Below are 22,625 nucleotides of genomic sequence, written 5' to 3' on the forward strand. Positions count from 1 at the left end.
ATATTAACAGAGTGGTTATAAGGATCTTTTGTTAAAATATATATAAAAAAGCAAATATGGGTAACTGAACCAACACTGTACCTTGGAAGCCTCTGGCAGCTGCACAGAATCTTGCAACTATCTGAGGTTCTGTAGCAAGAGATTCCCTCCCTTATCCAATCATAGACACTGAACTTAACGCTTTTAATGGCTTTGCCTCTGCAAAAAATGTTTATTCACAGAGCACTCCTGACTTCTGTTTTTTGGCAACTTGCAGGCAGGTGCGCCCCATCGCAGCTCTGATGTGAGCAGCCCACAAATGTGCCAATGGGAAGGGGTCTGAGTTGATCTTGGACCACCATGACCCATTGTAGGGGGGCGCAGCCTGGGGTGCGTGAGGTACCTCTCCAGAGGCAGAAGCTAAGGGATCAAGGCTCCTTTTTGCCCCAATAGGTCCTCGTGGCACGGAGCCAGCAATGGCACCTAGAGGCGCACACCAGTCCAAGCGTGCAAGTGATCTGAAAGAAACGATCTTCTCTACACTTTAAACAAATGCAAGTAAAAATGGGAGTGAACCCACGATTTAGCAAACAACCACCTAAACACTGATAGTAAAGCCACCCCAAAGCCCCAAACAAGTGGAAGGGGGAGGGGAATCCCCGATCCTGAAAAGACTGAGTGAAAAGCAGGGACCGAAAGGGTGGCTTGATAGGAGCAGATTTTGACTGAGTCTAGTGCAGATTAGCAAGAAAGCGCTTAATTACCAAACCTTCAGAGACGTCTTAAAACTTTTTGCTAACTGTAAACAATGACGCAGCGAGCAGAAAGAATGGTGACAAAATTGAAACTTACAACAGGAACTGCCAGCACATTGTCTCCGGTCACTAAACCGGAAGTAACCATAGACTTTCCTAAAATAATTGCTGCTGCTTTGCGCCCTCTACTGGGCCAGATGACCAACCTTAACGACAAATTTGATAAGCTGCAAAAGGAGCTCAAAGAAACTTCAGCAAACAGAGAGGAGTTAGCCAAGAAGCTGAAAAAAGTTGACGTTAAGTCCAAAGAGTTTGGACAAAGACTGGAGGTATTGGAAAAAGAAAACATCTCTGAGAGTCAACAATTGCTACTTCTTCAAATGGAAAAATCAACGTATGTCCTGAGATTTCAAAACATTCCAGAGCAGAAAGGAGAGAACCTGAAAGAGATTTTAAGTGAAGAGCTGGCTCCCAAGGTAGGCTTAACAGCGGAAGTGATACAAAACAATATTGATCTGGTATATCGTACATATCTAGAATTTATCTATATATAAAAAAACAAGCTACCCAGGGAAGTATACATGAAATTCTCAAAAAGGTCAACAAGAGACTTAATTTTGAAAGCGACAAATGGAATTGTCTTGAAAATCAAAGGAGAACAAATCAAAGTTTTAAAAGATGTTCCATTTGAGATCAGGAAAAGAAGGAGACAATACAGAGACTTAGCATTGTTTTTGCCAAACCATACCACTCCATACAGATGGATAATACCGGAAGTCCTTATTTTCAACTACAATGGGAAAAAAAGAAAAGATTGACTCTGTTCTTACAGCGAAAATATTCCTGGAGCAACAACAGACAGCGAGAGATGGATCTGAGAAAGCGGAGGACAACAAAGATGCAGAAAAAGAAGAAGATAAAAAGGGGGAAAGCTCTGACAATACCTCGAGCAGCTCGGCAGAATCCTCAGACTTTGAAGCAGAATTAGGGGCTGCTGCTTTAAAAGTTAGACTGGACTTTGATAAGAAGCGTAGCGGGAGGAAATAAGCAAAATAGAGTAACTTTGACAGTCTGATGTTTATTATTAACTAATAATCTTAAAGCTAAGAAGCACACACTTTAGCCATGTATGATTGTGATTGCTCACTTTATACTTTTATACTTTTACAGTATCAACTCTCATGTATTAATGATCCTTGCTACTCGTAGTTTTAGGTTGTTCCCTTCCCCTGACCCTGTAGGTTTGTAGTATAGAAAAAGCAATAATTTTTTTTTAAAAAACAAACAAAACCAGAGCTCTCCTGGATTTATCTTATTAAAGGGTGATTTGCAACCTTTAATTCAGATAATACAAAAGAATAAGGGGATGAGTACGGTTCTTTTAGTACAACCAGTAAACCAGACTGAACACCTGCAAAAACTTTTATCTTTTTATTGAGATAAGAAGTTATATTCTTTAATGAACTAGACAGAATGAAATACAAGCATTAAAAAGTTAACCCTAAGATTACTGTGCAAATAAATGCTAAAATTATCAAAGTGCCTAGCATTCCTTTCTGCAAGTAACAAAAGCAAATCCAGTTCTAGCTGTTTGTCTCACTGCTTTTAGGGACAATCAAAAAGCCCAAGTTACCCACCAAGAAATCTCACCTATTCTTCTTCTCAGACTTCCATCCAGAGAAATCTGATTTGCTTGTCACAGGAGTGTATATTTATAGAGAAATATCACTTCTTATCTCTAAATCTTGTCTATCATAATCATGTGATATTAGTTAGATAGTGGATTGGTTCATAACTAAATAGATAAGCAACATAAGTGCTGATTAGCCAACATAATCATGAGATGTTATCTAGATAACTGACTCGTTCGTAACTAAATAAGAGATAAGCAACAAGTGCTTAATAAGATAATCTGCAGGTTAATATGAGATACAGCCGATAAAGCAAGATAAGAAGGCCAATCTCAGCTTTTAGCCTCTATTAAAAAGCAGTTAATCTACCTTTTTCTGTAACTGCTTCGACCAACTATCCAAGATGAAAGTAACTTGAGACACAGTTCATGGACAATTAAAAAGTGCTTGAGCTCTCGGCTAGTTTGCAAACTCAGCAAGAAAAAGCGCTACAGTTCCAGATTCATTGTCTGTAAGAAGAAAGGAGGTATACCATTCCTTTGATCTTCCCAGGATTTTTGGAGGTTGGGTTAGAAGGGGCAACATGTCAAGCTGTTTCAATTTCCATAGTAGTGCAAGAGCATAAGCGCTCCTGAAGTGGCACACCACGTTATCTCCCTTCTAATGAAGCAGACAGAAGAACACTGAGACAAGCCAAAGCTATCCTGTGCTTGAGAATAAAAATAATTAGCTAAATAGTTTGAGAACACCGATTTCTCATTCCTGAAGTGCTGGTGTTTTGCAGCAGAAGATGCCACTGTTCAATGGAACAGTGGAAGAAAGCAGGGGCAAAAGAGCTGTTATCAATTAGACTGGTGTTTTCCTCAGCAAAGAAGCTTCACGAACATGGATATGCAAAAGACACTACATGAGCCCGACTAACAAACGATGGTTCGACAGAATTAAGGGAACAAAAGAAGCCGTCAAGATGTTACTAATATTGGATTTTCTACCCAAGACTTGGAGGGAGAATCAGACATTAAAAGAAGAACATTCTTGTTCCCAAGCCAGCAGGCCTTGTGTAGTCTGGACATACTAGCTGTGTTTGATGGAGGCCTCTGTCTTTCAACAGCAAACCAGGCCAGATGCAGCAGAAAAGGTGAAGAGAAAGAGCTCTTTGTTGCTGCTAGCAGCTTGTCAGGCTAATAAATGAACAGCAACCCTGCTTGTAAGAAAGGATCTTGACCAAGATTGTGTCCTAATATATATAACTGTGGCACAGCCACAGTCCAAGACAAGGACTGAGCCATATGCTTCATAAAATGGATATACTAGACAAGAGAACCATTCCCCAATCCAGATTTTTAAAATCCAAGACAGTAGTCCTTATTAGCCACCATAGGCTACCATACTTATTAACTCCGTTGTCTTGCTAAGCAACTGGCCATCTGGGAACAATGCTTCCACTCCCCACTAAGTTTGCTTATCCTGTTCTCCTTTCTTTGGTGAATAAAACACAAAGCTGGCCAAATTTCAGCTTTGTGTCAGCCACGCTTTCTAGGCCTCTGTGTGGCAGCCATGCTTTCTAGGCCTTAAGAAAATTCCATTTTGAGCTGTGACAGACTTATTCAGCTCGATGAACTTTGCCTGCATTCTTGAGAACAGATAACTGCGTAGCACATGGGATGCCCCCTTGAGAATCAAAATTGCTCTGCCGGAATTGCTTACACGAATCCTGGTGGACTGGAAGTCTAAAACACTGATGGGATGTTAGAAGAACATTCACTGACTTTTACTTACAAAAAGGATAGACTGAACTGTGACAGGCAGAAAGTCTGGAAATGAATGCCATAGAGACTGTTTTGCCTTATTCATGTTTGTTCCTTACCTGCCATCTCTTTTTAATAAAATTAAGAAAAAGGATGTGTTGCTCCAAGCTCATTTTTATTATCTGTTGGAAAGCAAATGTGTATTAGAATTCTCCCCCTTTCTATGTAGACAAAGACTGGCTTGTTTAGGTAACTGGGAAACTAGCATCAGTTGGCAGTCTTTGCTCCTAACTGTCATGTCTCCTCTAAAGGAAAGACTGTAACATCTGGACTGCATCTGTGATGAACAAGACCAGTTGAAATACCAAAAACAAGAATAAATGACACAACTAGATGGACACCTCAGTGGTTCCAAAGTGATCATGCCTACACAATTGCACTGGTGGCCCTATGCATATAGGAAGCCAGCTGCTTTCATACATTGCACGATCAAGCCCCAAGAATACTGAGATCAGCCATGTTGTGATGCAAAGAAATCTGTATTTTGCTCCTGTGTTTCTTCTGAACCTCTAAATATCACGGATATTATCTCCCTGTTCTCTGACTTTTTTTGCTCCAGACTAAACTGAATCATAGAACACAAAAATACCAGAACTAAATGTTTCTCCATCATCATCATCTAGTTTTTGCTTCATTAAAGGCTGTTCGGATTATGTCTGTTCTTTACCCACTAATAACCCATTCAACATTTGGGTAACATCCTATTGCTGAGTTTGTTAGGTATTTCAGCAAGGAGAAATTCTTTTCTCCCTCTCTCTTGCTTCCCACTGACTGTCTATCTGGTAGGTATTACATATTCCTTGAGTAGTTATGGGTTCCTGTAACTGTCACACCTGTCTGTCTTTTTGTCTGCAGCTTCATGAGACACCTCCCCTTTGCCCCCGTGTCCTCTCTGTACTTGGGTTCATCTTCTCTGATCATCCTTGTCTACAGAATGATGAAACTACATGATGGAGCACCAATCATGAGCTTTGTTTTTTCTGACTGATTTATGGCTTTTGATCCACGATGCTTGTGTTCCACAGTAAAACCACCAGGAGGTGCCATGTGTAACTACTTGTATTTTTCTCTTTTCTGCAAGGTTGATGGAGGTGGGAGGTTATATATTTTAAAATAATGAGAGATGCACGTATACAAATATATGAATTAGCATCTGTGAGATCATGAGTGTGCATGTACATTCATTCAGTATTTTTAGGTTTAAAAAAACGCATCAGAATTTATGCTGTCCTTAAGACACGAGAGAGGACAGAGATGATATACCCCCCCCCTCCTTATAACCAAATGCTGAAACATAATTCTAAAGATTTAGGGAGAGGTAATTAGCACATTAAAAGGAGCTGCGGTGGCTCAAGGGGTTAAGACGCTGAACTGCAGGCTGTGGAAGGTCAGTAGTTCAGCAGTTCGAGACCCGAGTGTGCCGCACGATGGAGTGAGCTCCCATCTCTAGTCCCAGCTCCTGCCAACCTAGCAGTTCGAAAGCAAGAAATTGCAAGTAGATAAATAGGTACCACTTCGGTGGGAAGGAAACAGCGTCCCGTGCGCCTTGGTGTTTAGTCATGCCGGCCACATGACCACGGAAATGTCTTCAGACAGCGCTGGCTCTTCGGCTTTGAAACGGAGATGAGCACCACAACCCTAGAGTCGCTCGACTGGCTTTCGAGCAAGGGAACCTTTACCTTTTTTAATCAGCACATACCCCAGGCTAGTCTGATCTCGTCAGATCTCAGAAGCTAAGCAGGGTTAGCCCTGGTTAGTATTTGGACGGGAGACCTCCAAGGAAGTCCAGGGTTGCTATGCAGAGGCAGGCAAAGGCAAGCCACCTCTGAACGTCTTGCAACTGGATGGCATTTTCCCACCACCAATGAGCACAAGCCCTGACCTGGATGGCCCGGGCTAGCCTGACCTCATCAGATCTCAGAGGCAGGATTGGCCCCGGTTAGTACTCGGATGGGAGACCACCGAGGAAATCGCGGGTTACTCCGTAGAGACAGGCGATGACAAGCCACCTCTATTCCTCTCTTGCTTTGAAAACCCTACTGGGTTGCCATAAATCAGCTGTGACTTGAGGGCACTTTCTGTCACACCCCAAACTGAAAGGAATCCTGAGATAGCACCCAGCGCATCACACCTTCACTGCAGACCAATATGGGGGCAGACTGAAGGAGAATCACAAATCTGGCTGAACACACATCTGTTCTATATACAATTTACTGTACAAGTTACCAGGTCAAACGTGGGGACCGGGGAACCACAGGGAAAATATTACCTTTGATGAGGCCCTCGGTAATCAACTTCTGTTCTAAAAATATCACTGGGACTTACTTGCAACTGAACAATAGACTCTTGGATCCTTACTTTATAATACACATAAGTGTTTCAAATAACTAATTTTTAGTTAACTGTGGGAGGAAAGTAGGAGGGCATTGTGAAGCTGTCTACACAGGAATCCGACTTGAGTGACAGGATTTCCTTTGCCATTTCCACAGGCTCTCTTCCCTCTCCTGTAGGTTCTCTAGTATAATTCAGTACATAAACTGAATAAAAATTGATTAAGTGCTGCTCTGGAAGACTGCTCATACATGATTAAGAAGCATGTATATATATATCATTAATATTAGTCAACATTTGCAAGCTGGGGAAGCCCAAGAGGTTAGAGATAACAGTTAGAAGTAATGAATGGTTTGACAAAATCGGCTTTCATGTTAGCTGGAATTATGCGAAGACATTTCCACAACACAGCACAATTCATCACAGGTGATATATAAATTGTCCCTTAGCAGCAGATGGGAGTAATGCCAAAGCTCTACTTTAAAAGAACTTTTCCAACTTTGCTTTGTGTGCATAGGGCTCAGATCCAGGAAGGGAACCTAATCCTTGGAGATCAGACTAGAAAAGGGCACAACTAGCATCAGTGCATGAGAGTTCTGATTCAAGTATCAGCATTCCCCGCCAACACACACACACAGATTTTTACAAAAAACAATAGGCGTTTGTGAATCCACTGCTGAAATATCCTTCGGCAGAAATTCTAACTAAGAACTTAAGTGTAAACTAATCCAGCCGGATATAATGTTAGTCTTCAAATGAATCCATGCTGATATACACAATCATTGTGAAACTCATTAATGCACGTGATGGGTTGGGTCCAGCAGCTTTTTTTACTCAGTCTCACCCCATTTCCCTCCTTACTACAGCCCCCATCCCACATGATCCCATGGTCCTCAGCACAGCTTTTTTATATGGTCACAGGAAGTGGTGGCGGCTACAAGCATGGACGGCTTCAAAAGGGAATTAGATAAGCATATGGAGCAGAGGTCCATCAGTGGCTATTAGCCACAAGGTATAGATAGGGACTCTGGGGCAAGTGATGCTCTGTCATCTTGGTGCTTGGGGGGGTCAACAGTGGCAGGGCTTCTAATGTCCTGGCCCCACTGGTGGACCTCCTGATGGCACTGGTATTTCTGACCACTGTGGGATACAGAGTGTTGGACTGGATGGGCCTTTGGCCTGATCCAACATTGGCATCTCTTATGTTCTTATGTTCTTAAAGAAAATCCCTCCTCTCCTCTTCCCTAGTGGAAAAGCTTGCTGGATCCAACCCTCTATTAGCATGCTGCTCTGGTATACCTGATGTTCAGTTCTCCTATGGAGAATGCAAGATGTACATTTATGAAGAATTCGGGTCCTGGTTATTCTGAGCTGTTTAGACACAGAAGTACTGAAAATGATCACAGGTACCACTATATGCCACAGCCACCAGCAAACAGAGGAATTTGCCTCTGACAAAATTAACCACTCTGGGGTGATATGGAAAACCCTGTCAGAAGCAGAGGTTGCTCTATGACTCAAAAAAAATGTTAGGAACTTTGTCCACAGTAGTTAAGTTATTTCAAAGGAATGACTCTTAGTAAAGCATACAAGTTTTTTTGTTGATGCTTCTGTACTGTACAGAATAAACTGAACATGTGAACGATTCACAGAATTTGATTTCTTCTTTAAGAAATCTCATTTTCAACTATTCCTTTGTTTAGTTTCAGTCATATCATAACGACACCGAAGTAGTACTATAATAGGAATTGTGTGCTTTTAATGAATAGAATTCAGAGGAATCTAATAGTAACTAAAAAAAAAAAAAAGAACTGCTTGCTGGTCTTTAAGGTGTTACTGGACTTGGATACTGCTCTTCTACTGCAGACCAACACAGCTACCCACCTGAGACTAGGCCACTTGACAGCTATTGAGACAATGTGCGTTGACAACCGAGGGAAAATGGTGGTAGGGGATCCATGGCACAATTCATTATCTCCCAGAGGCTTAAGATATGCTGGAAACATTTCATTTCCCTCTTATTTTACTATGGCCAAATTTGACATAGTGAGACAGCTATATGTCTGCTCTACTAAAGTTTTATTTTTTAATACAGAAATGAGTGCTCAGATGAGAGAAGTGAAACCTTCCACTCTTTCCTGGTGTTAGTTTAAGCATGACTTCCCAGCCTGGCTTGCTTCCAGTTTTGAAAAGCGCTTCAAAGCAATGAAAATCTGTGATGTTTATGGTGGGGTGGGAAGATATACATGAAAAGAAATACATGGGGCAGCCCTGTCACATCTACATTGGCCTAAGCAATTGTGCATTTAATGTTCTTCAAGTGACAAATAAAGTCTAGGCTTGATAAATGAGTACAGCACATACTTAAATTTACTTCCCTCAAAATATTCTGAAGAAGAAGAGGAGGAGGAGGAGGAGGAGGAGACTGGATTTATACCCCGCCTTTTACTCAGTGTCTCAGAGCGTCTTACAATCTCCTTTTCCTTCCCCTCCCCACAACAGACACCCTGTGAGGTAGGTGGGGCTAAGAGAGCTCTTTCCAGAACTGTCCTTGAGAGAACAGCTCTGCCAGAACTATGGCTTGCCCAGGGTCATCCAGCAGCTGCAAGTGGAGGAGTGGGGAATCAAACCCGGTTCTCCCAGATTAGAGTCCGCATACTTAACCACTACACCAAACTGGCTTCTGACTCAAATCTTCCTCCAACACCACCCCCACACCACTGAGCTGTACATCTCTATTAGTAACATCTATATACTGTTCCGTATGACTACATTTCAAAAGGATACTATCCTGGCTTCATCTAAGGAGACTGAAAATGCATGGGCATATTTGTGTGTCTCCCCCCCAAAAAAAGACTTGGGCATGGAATTTCAAATGGTTCTGAAATTTTTCCCAGTAACTGTCTAATGGGTGTTTTCAGAAGACCTAAGGCATAACCTAAAGCCCCCATTCAGAGTTAGGTGTTTTCCACATGGGGACTGGCTCGTGAGGTTTCTCTGTTGCTGCTGTGGTTTCCAATACAGCGCAGCATCAATGGGGTTTCCACACAGCAGGTGAAAGTTGGGAATTCAGAGAACCTGACAGACAGATTGACATCTCACTACAAGAATATGACAACTGGAAGTTTTTTAAATGGGAGCCTTCGATGGGACCAGTGGGGAATGGCTGCTGTGGAAACTAGGGCAGGGGAAGTGGTACCCATGTGGGCAGGCCTGGGAAGATCCAGACTTTCCTGTCCATGTAAGTGCCATCCCGACTTTGCTGTGATTTTGTCAAAACATTGCAGCAAATTGGATCTGAGAAAGATCAAGGAAATCCTGGGAGGTATATGGAAGCACCATAATGCTTTGGGGGAAATGGAAGGGGGGGGGACAAACAAAACAAGGGGCTGCGGTGGCTCAAGTGGTTAAGATGCTGAACTGCAGGCTGTGGAAGGTCAGTAGTTCAGCAGTTCGAGACCCGAGTGCCGCATGATGGAGTGAGCTCCTGTCTCTAGTTCCAGCTCCTGCCAACCTAGCAGTTCGAAAGCAAGAAATTGCAAGTAGATAAATAGGTACCGCTTCGGTGGGAAGGTAACAGTGTTCCGTGCGCCTTGGTGTTTAGTCAGGCCGGCCACATGACCACGGAAACGTCTTCGGACAGCGCTGGCTCTTTGGCTTTGAAACGGAGATGAGCACCGCAACCCTAGAGTCGGATTCGACTGGCTTTCGAGCAAGGGAACCTTTACCTTTACCTTTAACAGCATTCAAGCCAGGGCAACCAAAAAAAAATATGTGTAGGTGACCTTGGAGGGAGTACTCAGTGTGCAAGAGGATATTCTTGAGAACTGGAAACTGTCATAAAAATTTCTAAATATATACACATGATGCCCTTTCTGTGCTGTTCTAAAAACCAGCTGGATAAGGCTATTCTCTCAGCTCACTTACTTCTCAGCCCGGCCCTGCACAACTCCGAAGTCTTACCACAGGGTTTCTGGCTTCTGTTCTTTTCCCCTTGCTCACTGCCAGTGTCAGTATTAAGCTGTCCTTGCGGTGACTGGAAATGGTCAAATCTCCTTTTTTAAAAAATAAATAAATCCACACACCTTAATCTGCCCTGAGCCTGTTCTGGTGGGGAGGGCGGGGTATAAATCAATCAAACAAACAAATGATCTGTATTCTGGAAATCTGGAGATGAGCAGGGACAAAAGGGCTGCATGCACATACACAGGTGAACTGCAAACACCTGGATAGTATCTGAGCTTCCAGGTGAGTTTTATATTGTGGCATAAGAGCACACGGATAGACACATACCTTGCTTGCTTTCAAGATCTCAAACATCAAGGGCAACCCTTGTGTGACCAGCTCTTCAGTGTATTCTTCCTCCTGAATGGATTTGAATTCTTTCAACAAGCACTGGATGAGAGGTCTTCTGTGCTGCTGAAAAGCCGTTCGCAAGGACTCAAGCCATGTGTGAAGAGTCCATGGGACACCTGTTTAGATTTTTTTTTTAAAAAAAGATCATAACGATTTCCATCTTTCTCAAACATTCATTAATGAGATAGCATCCCCCCCCCCCATATCTTGGAAAACATTCTGGAGTCCCCTCCTATATATACCATCTCCTCTGCTACAGTCAGTTTTCCAAACCAGCTTTAGACCTCAGTGTTTCTGAAGTACTTCTGGTTTCTTAAACACAGAGGATGGATGGAGAACCGCATCCTCTAGTGGGACAAAGTCTTTCTTTGTTTAAGGAAGTCTCCCTCTGTCGACGAAAGTCTTGGTGGAAGGCAGTTATGGGATCCAGCTTAGATGAAGAGAGTCATAGGGCCTAAACTCAGACCGGAAAGACCCAGGTTCAAATCCCTGCTCTGCCATGGAAGCTTCTACAGCAAGGGTCCCAAAACATAGTGCCTGTGGGCTCCATGGTGCTCACCAAAACCTTTCCTAGTGCTCACCAAATGTGTTAAAAAGTGGGTGGGGACAGGTGAGACATTTGCCCAGCAAGGCTTCTGATTGGCCACCTGAGATTTGATTGGCTGTGCAGATTTAAAAAAAACTTTTGTCTTGGCAGTAGCTGCCATGTTCCCTCTAAGCTGAGTTAGTGTGAGCTAGCTCACAGTTTTTTAGCCCCCGGCTCACAAATTTTAGTCTTAGCTCAGGAAGGAGGGCTCCAGAGCAAACTAATGTATGCAGTAGCCAAATCGCTCGCTCACAACTTTAATGCCAAGAACTCACGAAGTAGAATTTTTGCTCACAGGACTCCACACCTTAGAGGGAATATTGGGCCTGCCACCACAGCACAGGGATCTTCACAGTGTGACTGAATGTAAGCTGCGGCAGCCACCTTATGGCTGGATCTGCCTCTTGCAGCGATCGTTTTGTGGCAGCCATTTGGAGCTTGTGCCTACTGCACTGTGTCAGAACTCCAAAGGGGCCCAGAGGCCCAAAAAGGTTGAGGACCCCTTTTATCTAGTCACACCTTGTCAATCTAAACCACCACACAGGGGAGTTGTGAGGATAAAATGGGGAGGGAAGTCCTTGGATGGGATAAAAATGTAAGCGATTACATTCCGTCCAAGGACTTCCCTCCACATTTAGGTATTTAGATCTATCTATTATACCTTCCTGCCAACCTAGCAGTTCGAAAGCAAGAAATTGCAAGTAGATAAATAGGTACTGCTTTGGTGGGGAGGTAACAGCGTTCTGTGTGCCTCAGTGTCTAGTCATGGTGGCCACATGACCACGGCAACATCTTTGGACAGCGCTGGCTCTTCGGCTTGGAAACGGAGATGAGCACCACATCCATAGAGTCAGATTTGACTGGCTTTCGAGCAAGGGAAACCTTTACCTTTACCTACTATTATACTTACCATTGAGATATTTGGATGATTATGAAGCTGATATTAAAAAGGTTTTAAGCTAGACATTGTTTGGTGTATTTTAGTATCTCAGATCCTTCCCATAAATGATTATAGTTTCTGAAAGGCATGCAACTATGGATACACATCAGTGCTACAGAATAGTTTTAAAACATTGTGCTATATTTGAATATTAAATAAAATAATCTATGTATATTAATCCAAGATTTTATAAACCCTGCTCCTTCACAAAAATAACTCCCCTTGAAATGTGTCAGAAATAAAGTACATAAGTGGGGAACCTTCATGGACTTGCGGGAGGCATCTCATTTTCCCTTCCCCCACTATTTCCTCTTTTCCTCCTGTGAAAGCCTTCTAGCTTCTTCCTGCCTCCTCCTCTCTCTCCCATCCATCAGCCATCTTACTTTTATCTCCCACCATCTTCAGTTCTCCCTCCTTCCATACCCCTGGCAGCCTACGCCTGGGGAAACTATGGCCCAATTGTGCAGTCCTGGCTGCCTGGGCCCCCCAGTTGCATAGTAGGAAACCTGTAAGGACTTGCATAGGGCACCTCATTTTCCCCTGCATCCCTCTCCCCACACTGTTTCCTCTTTCCCTCCTCCTGGTAACCCTTATATCTACCTTTCCCTGCTTCCTTCTCTTCTTCCCACCCACCCACCAACCTATGTTTTATCATCCCCCCCCAGCTATATTTATTATTTACTTTATTTGTACCCCCAACTTCCTCCACAATGGGGACCCAAAGCAACTTACATCATTCTCTCCTCCATTTTATCCTCACAAAAACACTGCGATATAGAATAGGCTAAGTGTGTGTGACTGGCCCAAGGTCAACCAGTGAGCTCCCATGGCAAACTGGGGATATGAACCTGGGTCTCCCAGATCCTAGTCTGAAACTCTAACCACTACACCACACTTGATTTCATGGAGTGGCTGCTGCTGAACAACAGCAAGCAGCCAGGCCTGGGTGAGTCATGCCAATTGGATGGTAGTAAGTTGTCCAGTGCTTGTTGATGGGCCTATCCCCAATGAGTTTTCCCCAGATCAGAATTGTTATGAAAGGATTTGCATTATTGTGGAGACCTCTGCATTAATTGTAAGCATTACAAGCCTTCCACTTGATATGACAGGTAGGAACACTTACTTAAAAGACACTCTTTTGTTGCTCTTGGTGTACAAGAGACATTTGTAGATACAAATGTGCACCATTCATGGGAGAGGCAAATAGAACATTCACACAAGTAAGAGAAAAAAGAGCCAGCAATGTTCATGATAATAACAGTTGAGCGAGTGCTTCAATATGATCAGGCCTAAAAATTAACATCAACAGGTTCAAATACAGGAGACGACTCCCAAATGATCAAGCATGAAAGGAACTGGAAAATCTTTAGTGGAGTTTTGTTTCAAGATTCCAGTGATCTTCTGCATTCCCAGACCACATTTAAAAGTTGCTTGGGTTTTTTTTTTTACCTTGACAAGAAATCAGGAACATACCAGAAATTGTCAGAGGCCCCTCCCATCAAACCACACTTCTGACAGTCCTCTCTCTTGAGAGAGAAAGTACAGAGGCAGCTGAGACTAACCTATGCTCCTGATGTCAATGGTCACGTCCACATAACCATGTTCGGCACTGTGATACATAGCCTCTTTCAGAGCTTTCAGCTTGGCCTTGCTATTGCGGCTGGCACATAAAGGAGCCGGAGCACCGTCTGCCAAGTCAGTTCCCTCAGCCAGTATCTCCTCCAGGGACAGGATGTCACTCTTCTCCTTCTCTGGCTGAGCAAGCAGCTTACGAAACACATTTCTGTCAATCACAAAGCAGAAAGAGAGAAAGGGGGAAAGGCCACCAGGTTGTAACTGTTAGCAGTGAAGCCAGAGATACGAGTTGTCTAGCTGAAGCTTAAATCTAGTTAATTCATCTAACTATATCTAGCAAACCAGCTTACAAGCAATGCTTTGTAAAAAAAAAAAATTTTTTTTGCACAATTAGCACTGATCTGGGCCTGCAGCTGCAAGGTCCATCGTCTTAAGCGCAGACTCCATACTCCGTTCATCAACAGATTTTACACCTGTGTGATGCCATTAAAGTTTGATGGAGTTGCTCCCAATTGATGTACTATAAGAAGCAATCAATCAAATCCAGTGTGCATCTTCTCCCTTACCTCCCACCTACCTTATATGTTTAGATCTTGCAAGCTGCACATGTTCAGTCCTGTGGGGGATAGAATAAGCAATGTATCCAGAGCAAATGGGCTAAATTGTGTATGTGTGTGTGTATATGTATATATATATATCTCTACAGGGAGCGAAGAAGATACATTTTCTGTTGATTAAGATGATGTGTACATTATGGCATGCAGCATAATCGTTGCCACACCCAGATGACACAATCCAACATTCTTGGGGGTAAAGACAAACATAGTCTAAAGAGACGTCATAGCATATTCTTCACTCCGTGCAGGAATCTAGCTTTCCACTTGCCAGGCAATTTACATGATGGATGTATCAAGCTGAACACTGGGTTTGCCATCAGTTTTGCCCTTCTCCACTGCATCAAGTGGGCTGCCTTCTTTTGTTTAAAGCGTAACACATATTTTATTTATTTACACAATCATCCTTTGCTGTTGTTTTGTAAAAACTGAAACATCTTTAGAACAGTTACCAACTGCTGTGTGGTTCAGGGAGGTGATAATATAGGTGCTAGCCAATCAGTACTGCTTATAGACAGGTTTTACTGCACACTTGCAGGATTGTTTTATTCAGAGCTGAAGCCTAGAAGAAGGAAGGCATGTATTCACTGAACACAGCAAGGGTATGTCTGAACTGCTCCCTTTGGTCTGTAAATGTTATTCCTGTCTTCACTTTTGGACAATGTGAGGCCACGGCAAAATATTACTCCATAGTACAGGTAAAGCTTTTGATTTACTGCTATTCTGGAAAGCATTCATTGTATAACTGAATATTAGACAAATAATATGAATTCCCGAGCATCCCAGATTTATGCAGTGGATGTGAGAGGGCCTGAAAGCTGACCATGTGCCATGCAATTCTAGTATCTGCTGGGTACCCAGAGGGCACATGTGTTGCACAGATGTACAAATCTGACACATGAGTTTTGACAGCTGAGCTGTTTCTTTAATGTGGTGTCAGATCAGCCCCCGAGAGAATAAAACACTTAGGAGGGAGTGGAAGAAGACTTTCGTCAGTATCGAATGTTGGAACTAAAGTTCAGGGAGTAAAGGAGAAAAGATGGATTGGTGACAACAAGAAAGAACTTTTTAGGTGTCTGGTTCTGGGGATCGAGGGCATTAGACTTTCACTTGGCCCTTCTGCAAGCTAACCTCCTGTACAGCTTGCATAGACTTTCCCTTTCTCTAGGAGATGGTTCATATATTTTTGTTTATCCCTTGATTATTTGCATGCGTAAACAGCCACACAACATAGATGAATACAGGACAATGCACACAGAGGAAGAAAAGAATCAAGCACACTGGTCCTGGCCCATCTAGGATTGAACGCACTTGCTTCACCATTATCACCACCCTGGTATATGTGCTCCATAACACAGACATGTATGCCCATGCATATTCAAACTGTATGAGCATAGGCTTTGCCCCCATTATCACACATACTGTCTTACACACATTTATACATCACAGATCTAACACCACAGACAGAACTTTAATATCTCTCAATGTCAACTTCAGCTGTAATGCTTTCTGGTGGACACAGTTCACACATTCAGTCATTTAGTGCTGAATATCATACTGAAACACATGCATGTGTGAACCAGTTCTTGTTCTCTCTTTCTCTGTCTCACATATGCATGAGACATGTCCCTCTGGCATGCTTATTTCTACGAATTAAGGTATTACTACTTTAAACTGATTTTACTTGTCATCCCTTGTCTCATTCTTCCTTTACTCTCCCCCCCTCCTCTCTCATTCATGCCCTTACTTTGATCATTGAACCTGATGGCTCTTTATTTCTACCACCCCCGGTCCCAGCGGCTTCCCCCAAAGTTGGCAAATCTGGAGTTCTGCATTCAGCTAAGTCCTACCTGTTCTTTAGACTGAAAAGATCCTTCATAGCTCCCTGAGATCAGTCTTGATCTCACTCTCTCCTAATGCTTGACTCCACTTGCCAAGCTTCTGAGCCATGACTTGGAGGCTTGTTTTATATTCTTTGGTTCCGCAAGAGCCAAGGATCTGTCACCCCCATGCCTTTGCCTGTGGAAGTGGCCCAGGTTTCCATAGCTCCATACCTCCTCCAAGAGTAATAATACTATACCAGGAGTTGCTGCCCAGAAGGCTAAGGAGGAAACCTGATTCAGGCACATGTATGGACCCTGACATCATTACCAATGTCTTCACTTTCATTTCCAGAATACAGTGACAGGGAATATGCATCCTGCCTTCAGCAGACACTTCATTAAAATAACTTAAGAAGAATAATGTTGGAACGGACTACAGGTTCATCTAGTCCAGCACACTTTTCCCAGCAGTGGCGAGCCAGATGCTTCTGGGAGACCTCAAGCTGGAAATGAAAATCTGTGTTGCTGTTGGACCACAGGATCTTGTAGGTTGTATTGGCTACTAAACATGAAGGTTCCACTTCGCTATTGAACTAATGACTCCTGATGGGCTTTATCATCCATGAATCTGTGTAACCCTTTGCCTAAGGCTTGTTTTTAAAGCCAGGGTTGGGTGTGTGTGTGATAAAATGTCATCTCTGTAGAAGCTTTTGTACCGGAGAGTAACACTGTTCACACATCTTGCACAGCTTAATCTCACCTCATGGGAACTAGTCATACAACCCACTTCACTAGTGTTGTTTACCTGTGTCCGTGAGCAGCGGCTTGGCTGAAGGAGTTCATATCGCCTTGCGGAGTCATGGAAATCCCATTCCGATACATGGTCCCAATCATAGGGTCAGCACCGCGTTCCAAAAGCAAGCTAACCAGCTCAAAATTACCTATACAGCAATGATAATTAGGGCATTGTTTTAACGAGGACTTTTGGCCTCCTTAAATCAAATAGCAAAGAAGAACTTTGATACAAAAATCCTTACCAGCAGCTGCTGCAAGTTGCAAAGGAGTTTCAGAATAGTTTTCATCTCCTTGTTCCAAAGAACCTTCTACTTTGGCTCCTGCATCCAGCAACAGCTGTAAAGGAAATTTGCTATTTAGGGATCCTGATTTGTTCTTTTATACCCAATCTTTCCCTTGGAGCTCAAGGCAGCTTAAAGTTTCAAGAGTAAAAATATACCAAAAGAGAGAGAGAGAGAGGGAGAGAGAGAGATATTAAATCCCTTCCCCAAGAAAATGTCTGCAGCTCAAAGACCATTAAAAGCTCTCACAAATGAAATGGCCTTACAAAGCCTCCTAAAAACTTCTGAAGATACTGATGGTCTCAGCTCCTCAGAGAGCCTGTTCCACGTGGTGGGAGCTGCTATACAGAAGTAACAATGGACCAAGCTGGCCACCTTAAATGAATGACAGGAATATTGCAACCAGAAGACTGCATTTGGTGCACAGGGACACAGGGGGAGAGAGTCCTTCAGAAAAATGGGTCCTAAGCTGTGAAGGGCTTTAAAGGTAATAACCAGCTCTTTGAACTGAACTTGGGAATAAACTGGCAGCTCACAGAGCTGTTTAAAAATAGAGATGTGTTCCTGTCGACTAGTTCCTGACAGTAGTTGGGCTGCTGCATTCTCAGTTGCAGTTTCCAAGCTGTCTTCAAGGGCAGCCCAATGTAGAATTTAAATCCAAGATGACATCATCAGTTGGCTTGACATTTGCTTCAGCCGGCCTCTTATCAGCCTCCTTTAGTTCTTCTGATGACCTTTCTTGCACAGGAGGTTCCTATACAGCACCAGTGAAGCAACTGCCCCTTTTGAGGTTTGCTGAGAGCACCACCTTTCTACAGTCCTCCTCTTGTCACATAGCCTCCTATTTGACTTGCATGATAAATAGAGTTATGCATGAAAAGCATTAGCATGATTACTTATAGGGCAGCATGGAAGTTCATCAGGGAGACCGAACACATTCTTCAAGAGTAGTGATAGTCTGTACCAAAGTGACAAATTTGAGAAGAGGGGACCATGAAGACTTCAAAAAGGGGCACATGTTTCATCTATATATCTAATTCCCAAGGCACACCCTGCGTGCGGATATCTAAATCCACACATCGGGGGCACTTGGGGGGCAGGGAGATTTTCCTGCGCACATGAGGCAATGCCCAGGTGTGCAGAAAAATCTGAAAACTGTAAAAAAATATAGGGGGGATAATTAAATCCCCCCAAAAGTAAAAGAGCATCCCTTGTGCATGTGCAGGGAATGCTCTTAGAATGGCTTCGCCGCTGCCGCTGCCACAGAGGGGGGGAGAGAGAAGGCTTGGCTGGCCAGTGGCTGTAAGCCGCTCAGCCCTCGTCGCCGCCTAGGGGGGAGGGAGAAAGTTTGGCGGGCCGGTGAGGCCTCTCCGCCACCGCCACCAGGGAGGGAGGGAGGGAGGAAGTTTGGCAGGCCGGCGATGCCTCGCTGCCGCCAGGGGAGGGGGAGAGAGAAAGTTCAGTGAGCCAGTGAGGCCTTGCCACTGCTGAGGGGGGAGGGAGGAAGCTTGGCAGGCCAGCGAAGTCTCGCTGCTGCCGGGGGGGAAAGAGGGAGAAAGCTTGGCAGGCCAGCAAGGCCTTGCCGCTGCCACTAGGGGAGGGGGGAAGCTTGGAGGGGTGTGGGCCTCACCATGGGTGCCAGGGATGGGGGGTTACACAGGGGAGAACGCTCACCTGCGGCTGCTTCCTTCTCCCGTGGAGCTTCTCCTCCCCCCCATGAGTATCGCGGGTCCCCCTTCTTGTACTCTCTATTGCCTGTATGGAAGTGATCACTGAAGCATGCAATCACAGGCACAAACTGTAATTCAAGCAGTGGCATGACCAGCCCCAAAGTGGGTTGACCAGTGATGGGCCACTGAGGTAAATTACAGTTTGAGCAGCAATGGAGTGATCAAAAAGCAACTTCACCTTGGGCACACCGGAACCCAGGCTTGTGAAAAAGGTTAGCTCAAAAGGAAAGCAAGAGTCAATTCTCATGTTACTTTGCAAACTTTGGTACCTCTGTTCCCAAGTTTACTGCAGAAGAATCCAGCCAATTAAACATGTGTGGGCCTTTCCCAATTCACAGCATCTGAGCGCTGTCCATAGAACAATAAAATAGATGAACTGGTCTTCAATCAGTCATGCCTTCTATGCACATTTAAATCCCACTGATTTCAGTGAAGTATGCATGATGAGAGAAACATGGGGTTCCAACACTGTATTGCCTCCTTAACCCTAATGCTGGAGAGACATGTGGAGGCAACCAGTAGCTGAGAGAGATCCGTAATTCTTCTCCCGCCCGCCAATTTCCTGCTGCAAATGGCATCCCTGAGAGTTCTATTTTCCCTGAAACCATGTGTTAGCCACGATAACATCTAACTCTGCCTTCCAACATTCTTTATCTTTTCTGGATCCAATCCATTGTCTATATGCCACAGTGAAGATGAATGAGCTGCAATTTTTGCTTGTCTGTTTGCCAGTGTCATGCTCTTCTCCTATTTAGGCTTATAAGTAGGTCATTGTCATAACAGAACAAGCTACACTGAAAGGAAAAAGCAGATAAACATGTTTACATGGGTTTCTAAACAACTTTAGAAACTAGTTTAAAACTGTTCTGGTCAGCGAAAACTGTATTCTGCTAAATCCAGATGGTTGGTCTATCTAGCCCCCTGCTGTGTACTTTTACAGGCAGGCAGGGACTTTTTCCAGCCATGTCCTCTTAGCTCCTTCTCACTGGAGAGACCAGAGATTGAACCGAGGGCATTCTGCTGCAAACAAATCTTTTTTAAAAAATTGTAAATACAAAGTAGGAGTTTTGTAATTGTTTAATATTTAGCCGTTCAGAAAAGTGAAAGATGCAGAAGTACAAAGTATCTATCCTTCTAGGGAAAAAACATCAGATGAAACCTAGGAGGAAAGGATTAAGAATACATATTATGGCTGGGTGAGGGCAAAAGGGAAATGTGCCCTTTATGCTTCACTCTGGGTCTCTTTCTGTTCTCAAATCAGCTTTACAACCTGAAGTGTTTCAAGAAATAATACAGAAACTGTGCGATGGTATGGCGTTTGTAAAATTTGCCTTGTACACTAGTTGCTCTCACAACCACCTGGGTACTCAACATGGTCTTCACAATTTGTGTAAAGTCAATACAGTTTTCAACTTTGCCTTCAGAGAAGTTGCTAGAAGGAAAATGGAAGCACAGTGTGTTTGAAATTGAAGTCCTGAGTGATGCAGTGACAATGGCAAATGATATTCCAGTGATGGCGAACCTTTTAGAGACCGAGTGCCCAAACTGCGACCCAAAAACCACTTATTTATCGCAAAGTGCCAACACAGCAATTTAACCTGAATACTGAGGTTTTACTTTAGAAAAAACAACTCATACATTAACTTAAGATGATCCAAGCAAAGTAAGGAAAGCAATCCCAAATGCTTTCATTTACTTAAAATTATTTGGCAGAGAATTCGACACTTTAATGATGGTCTGGGCCTGGCTGGGGCGATGGCACGCATGCCCACAGAGAGGGCTCTGAGTGCCACCTCTGGCACCTGTGCCATAGGTTCGCCACCACTGGGATATTCCATCTGACCACTGGCACAATTTTATGAGGTCCTGCAGCAAGCTATCCTATCAGCTGTGTGAGCAAGCAAGGCAGCAGAAGAGACTGAAGATATGTGACCTGCAGATATTGAAGGTGCTATACATCTGCTCCCCACAAATGAATACTATTTGGATATGCCCCACTAAGAACAACTAACGTTAGAACTGCCTTCATGGATCACACCAAAGATCCATGTAAAAAGCAGAGGTCAGTCAGATTTCCCTTCTGTGCTCACAAACAGAATATAATGGGGATAGACATTCCCTGTTTATCCCAGCACTAGGTAATCAAAGGAATATGTTCTCTGAATGCATCTTCAGCTATTATGGCTTAATAGTCGTCTATCCGTCATAAATCTGTCAAGTCACTTTTAATTTCATTTAAGTCTGTGACCTCAACCACATCCTATGGGAATAAATCCCATTAGTTAATTAGACACAAGGCATCACTGGTGCTGAAGCATCAGCCAGTCAGTTTCACCAGATAACTCTACATTCTTGCATTTTAAGAGAGAAAAATTTCTCTATTCATTCACTGGATTTGTACAGCATTATTCTTCCCTGCTTTTTATGGCTCGAGTAAGATTTTTTTGGCTGTAGAACGTAAGGAAAAGGGTGAGGGGGAAAGAGCTCACATTATTTTCACTGACACCAGAAAAGGCTGTCAACAAACAGAGACATAAAAGACATGACCAAGAAGGAACAAAAGGGAATTGATAGGACTTTACTGGTGTGACCTCATTATAAAATTACCCTGTTTAAGTTTCATATTGGCCTCACTGTAGATATATATATATATATATATATAATAGGGGTATTATATATAAACATAGCAAACCAAGAAGAAGCAAGGAGTAACCAATATGAGAATGCTGCCAGTTATGCGTTGGAGTGCCAGTTCAAACCTAAAGATGATAAATAATATGTGGGATGGAGCAAAAGGAAATACAGCAATACCTGAACTACAGGAATATGTCCATGCAACACAGCAAATGTCAGGGCTGTCCAATGGCGGGTCTCGGGGTGGACGGATGGGTATTTATGAGGAGTACTGACAACCTATAAACAGATAAAGTAATTTTCTTTTATAAATGGCTCTCAGGAAAAGCTGTATGTAATAAAAAACAAACATGCTAAAAAGGCCAGGCACACAGATATTACAGGAAAGCAAGCAAGCAAGCAAGCGGCACTGTAAAGAGTGATCGAGTTCTGCCGTTTTCTTCTTTTTGCTAGACCAGATTTTACAACAATATGGGCTGCATCCTGCAGACACATTCCTCTGTCACGAAGAGCTCTCCTCTGACAAAGAAGGGCCTCTTGAACGTGGAAGGCTTTTGGTGCCAGAGGAAAGCACTGCTTCTAGCAGATGTGTTCTGTGGGATCCAACTCGATATTTCCTTACCACTCTTTACTGCCTTTCAATGGAGAAGTCTATGCCTGTTATAACCAATTCCTACTAACCCACTGGTTAATAGCATCAGTTTGTCACTGGTTACGGTTGAAGGCTGAGTAATAGTCTGGACTGCTGGTTTTTCCAACTGTGCTGTAGAGAACCCTGGCTTTCTTT

General features: G+C 43.3%; 1 protein-coding gene across 1 annotated transcript in view; it reads right to left on the bottom strand.

The window, feature by feature from the left end:
* BTBD11 (BTB (POZ) domain containing 11) overlaps positions 1–22,625 on the bottom strand; it is a 371,102-nt gene that overhangs the window by 16,499 nt on the left and 331,978 nt on the right. Inside the window, 5 exon segments of the mRNA XM_015427577.1 lie at positions 10,798–10,976; positions 13,949–14,169; positions 17,204–17,339; positions 17,436–17,529; positions 22,016–22,117. Coding sequence (XP_015283063.1) covers positions 10,798–10,976; positions 13,949–14,169; positions 17,204–17,339; positions 17,436–17,529; positions 22,016–22,117 — 732 coding nt within the window.

This window comes from Gekko japonicus, unplaced genomic scaffold (assembly GCF_001447785.1).
Source record: "Gekko japonicus isolate JY-2015 unplaced genomic scaffold, Gekko_japonicus_V1.1 scaffold28, whole genome shotgun sequence".
Taxonomy (NCBI): Eukaryota; Metazoa; Chordata; class Lepidosauria; order Squamata; family Gekkonidae; genus Gekko; species Gekko japonicus.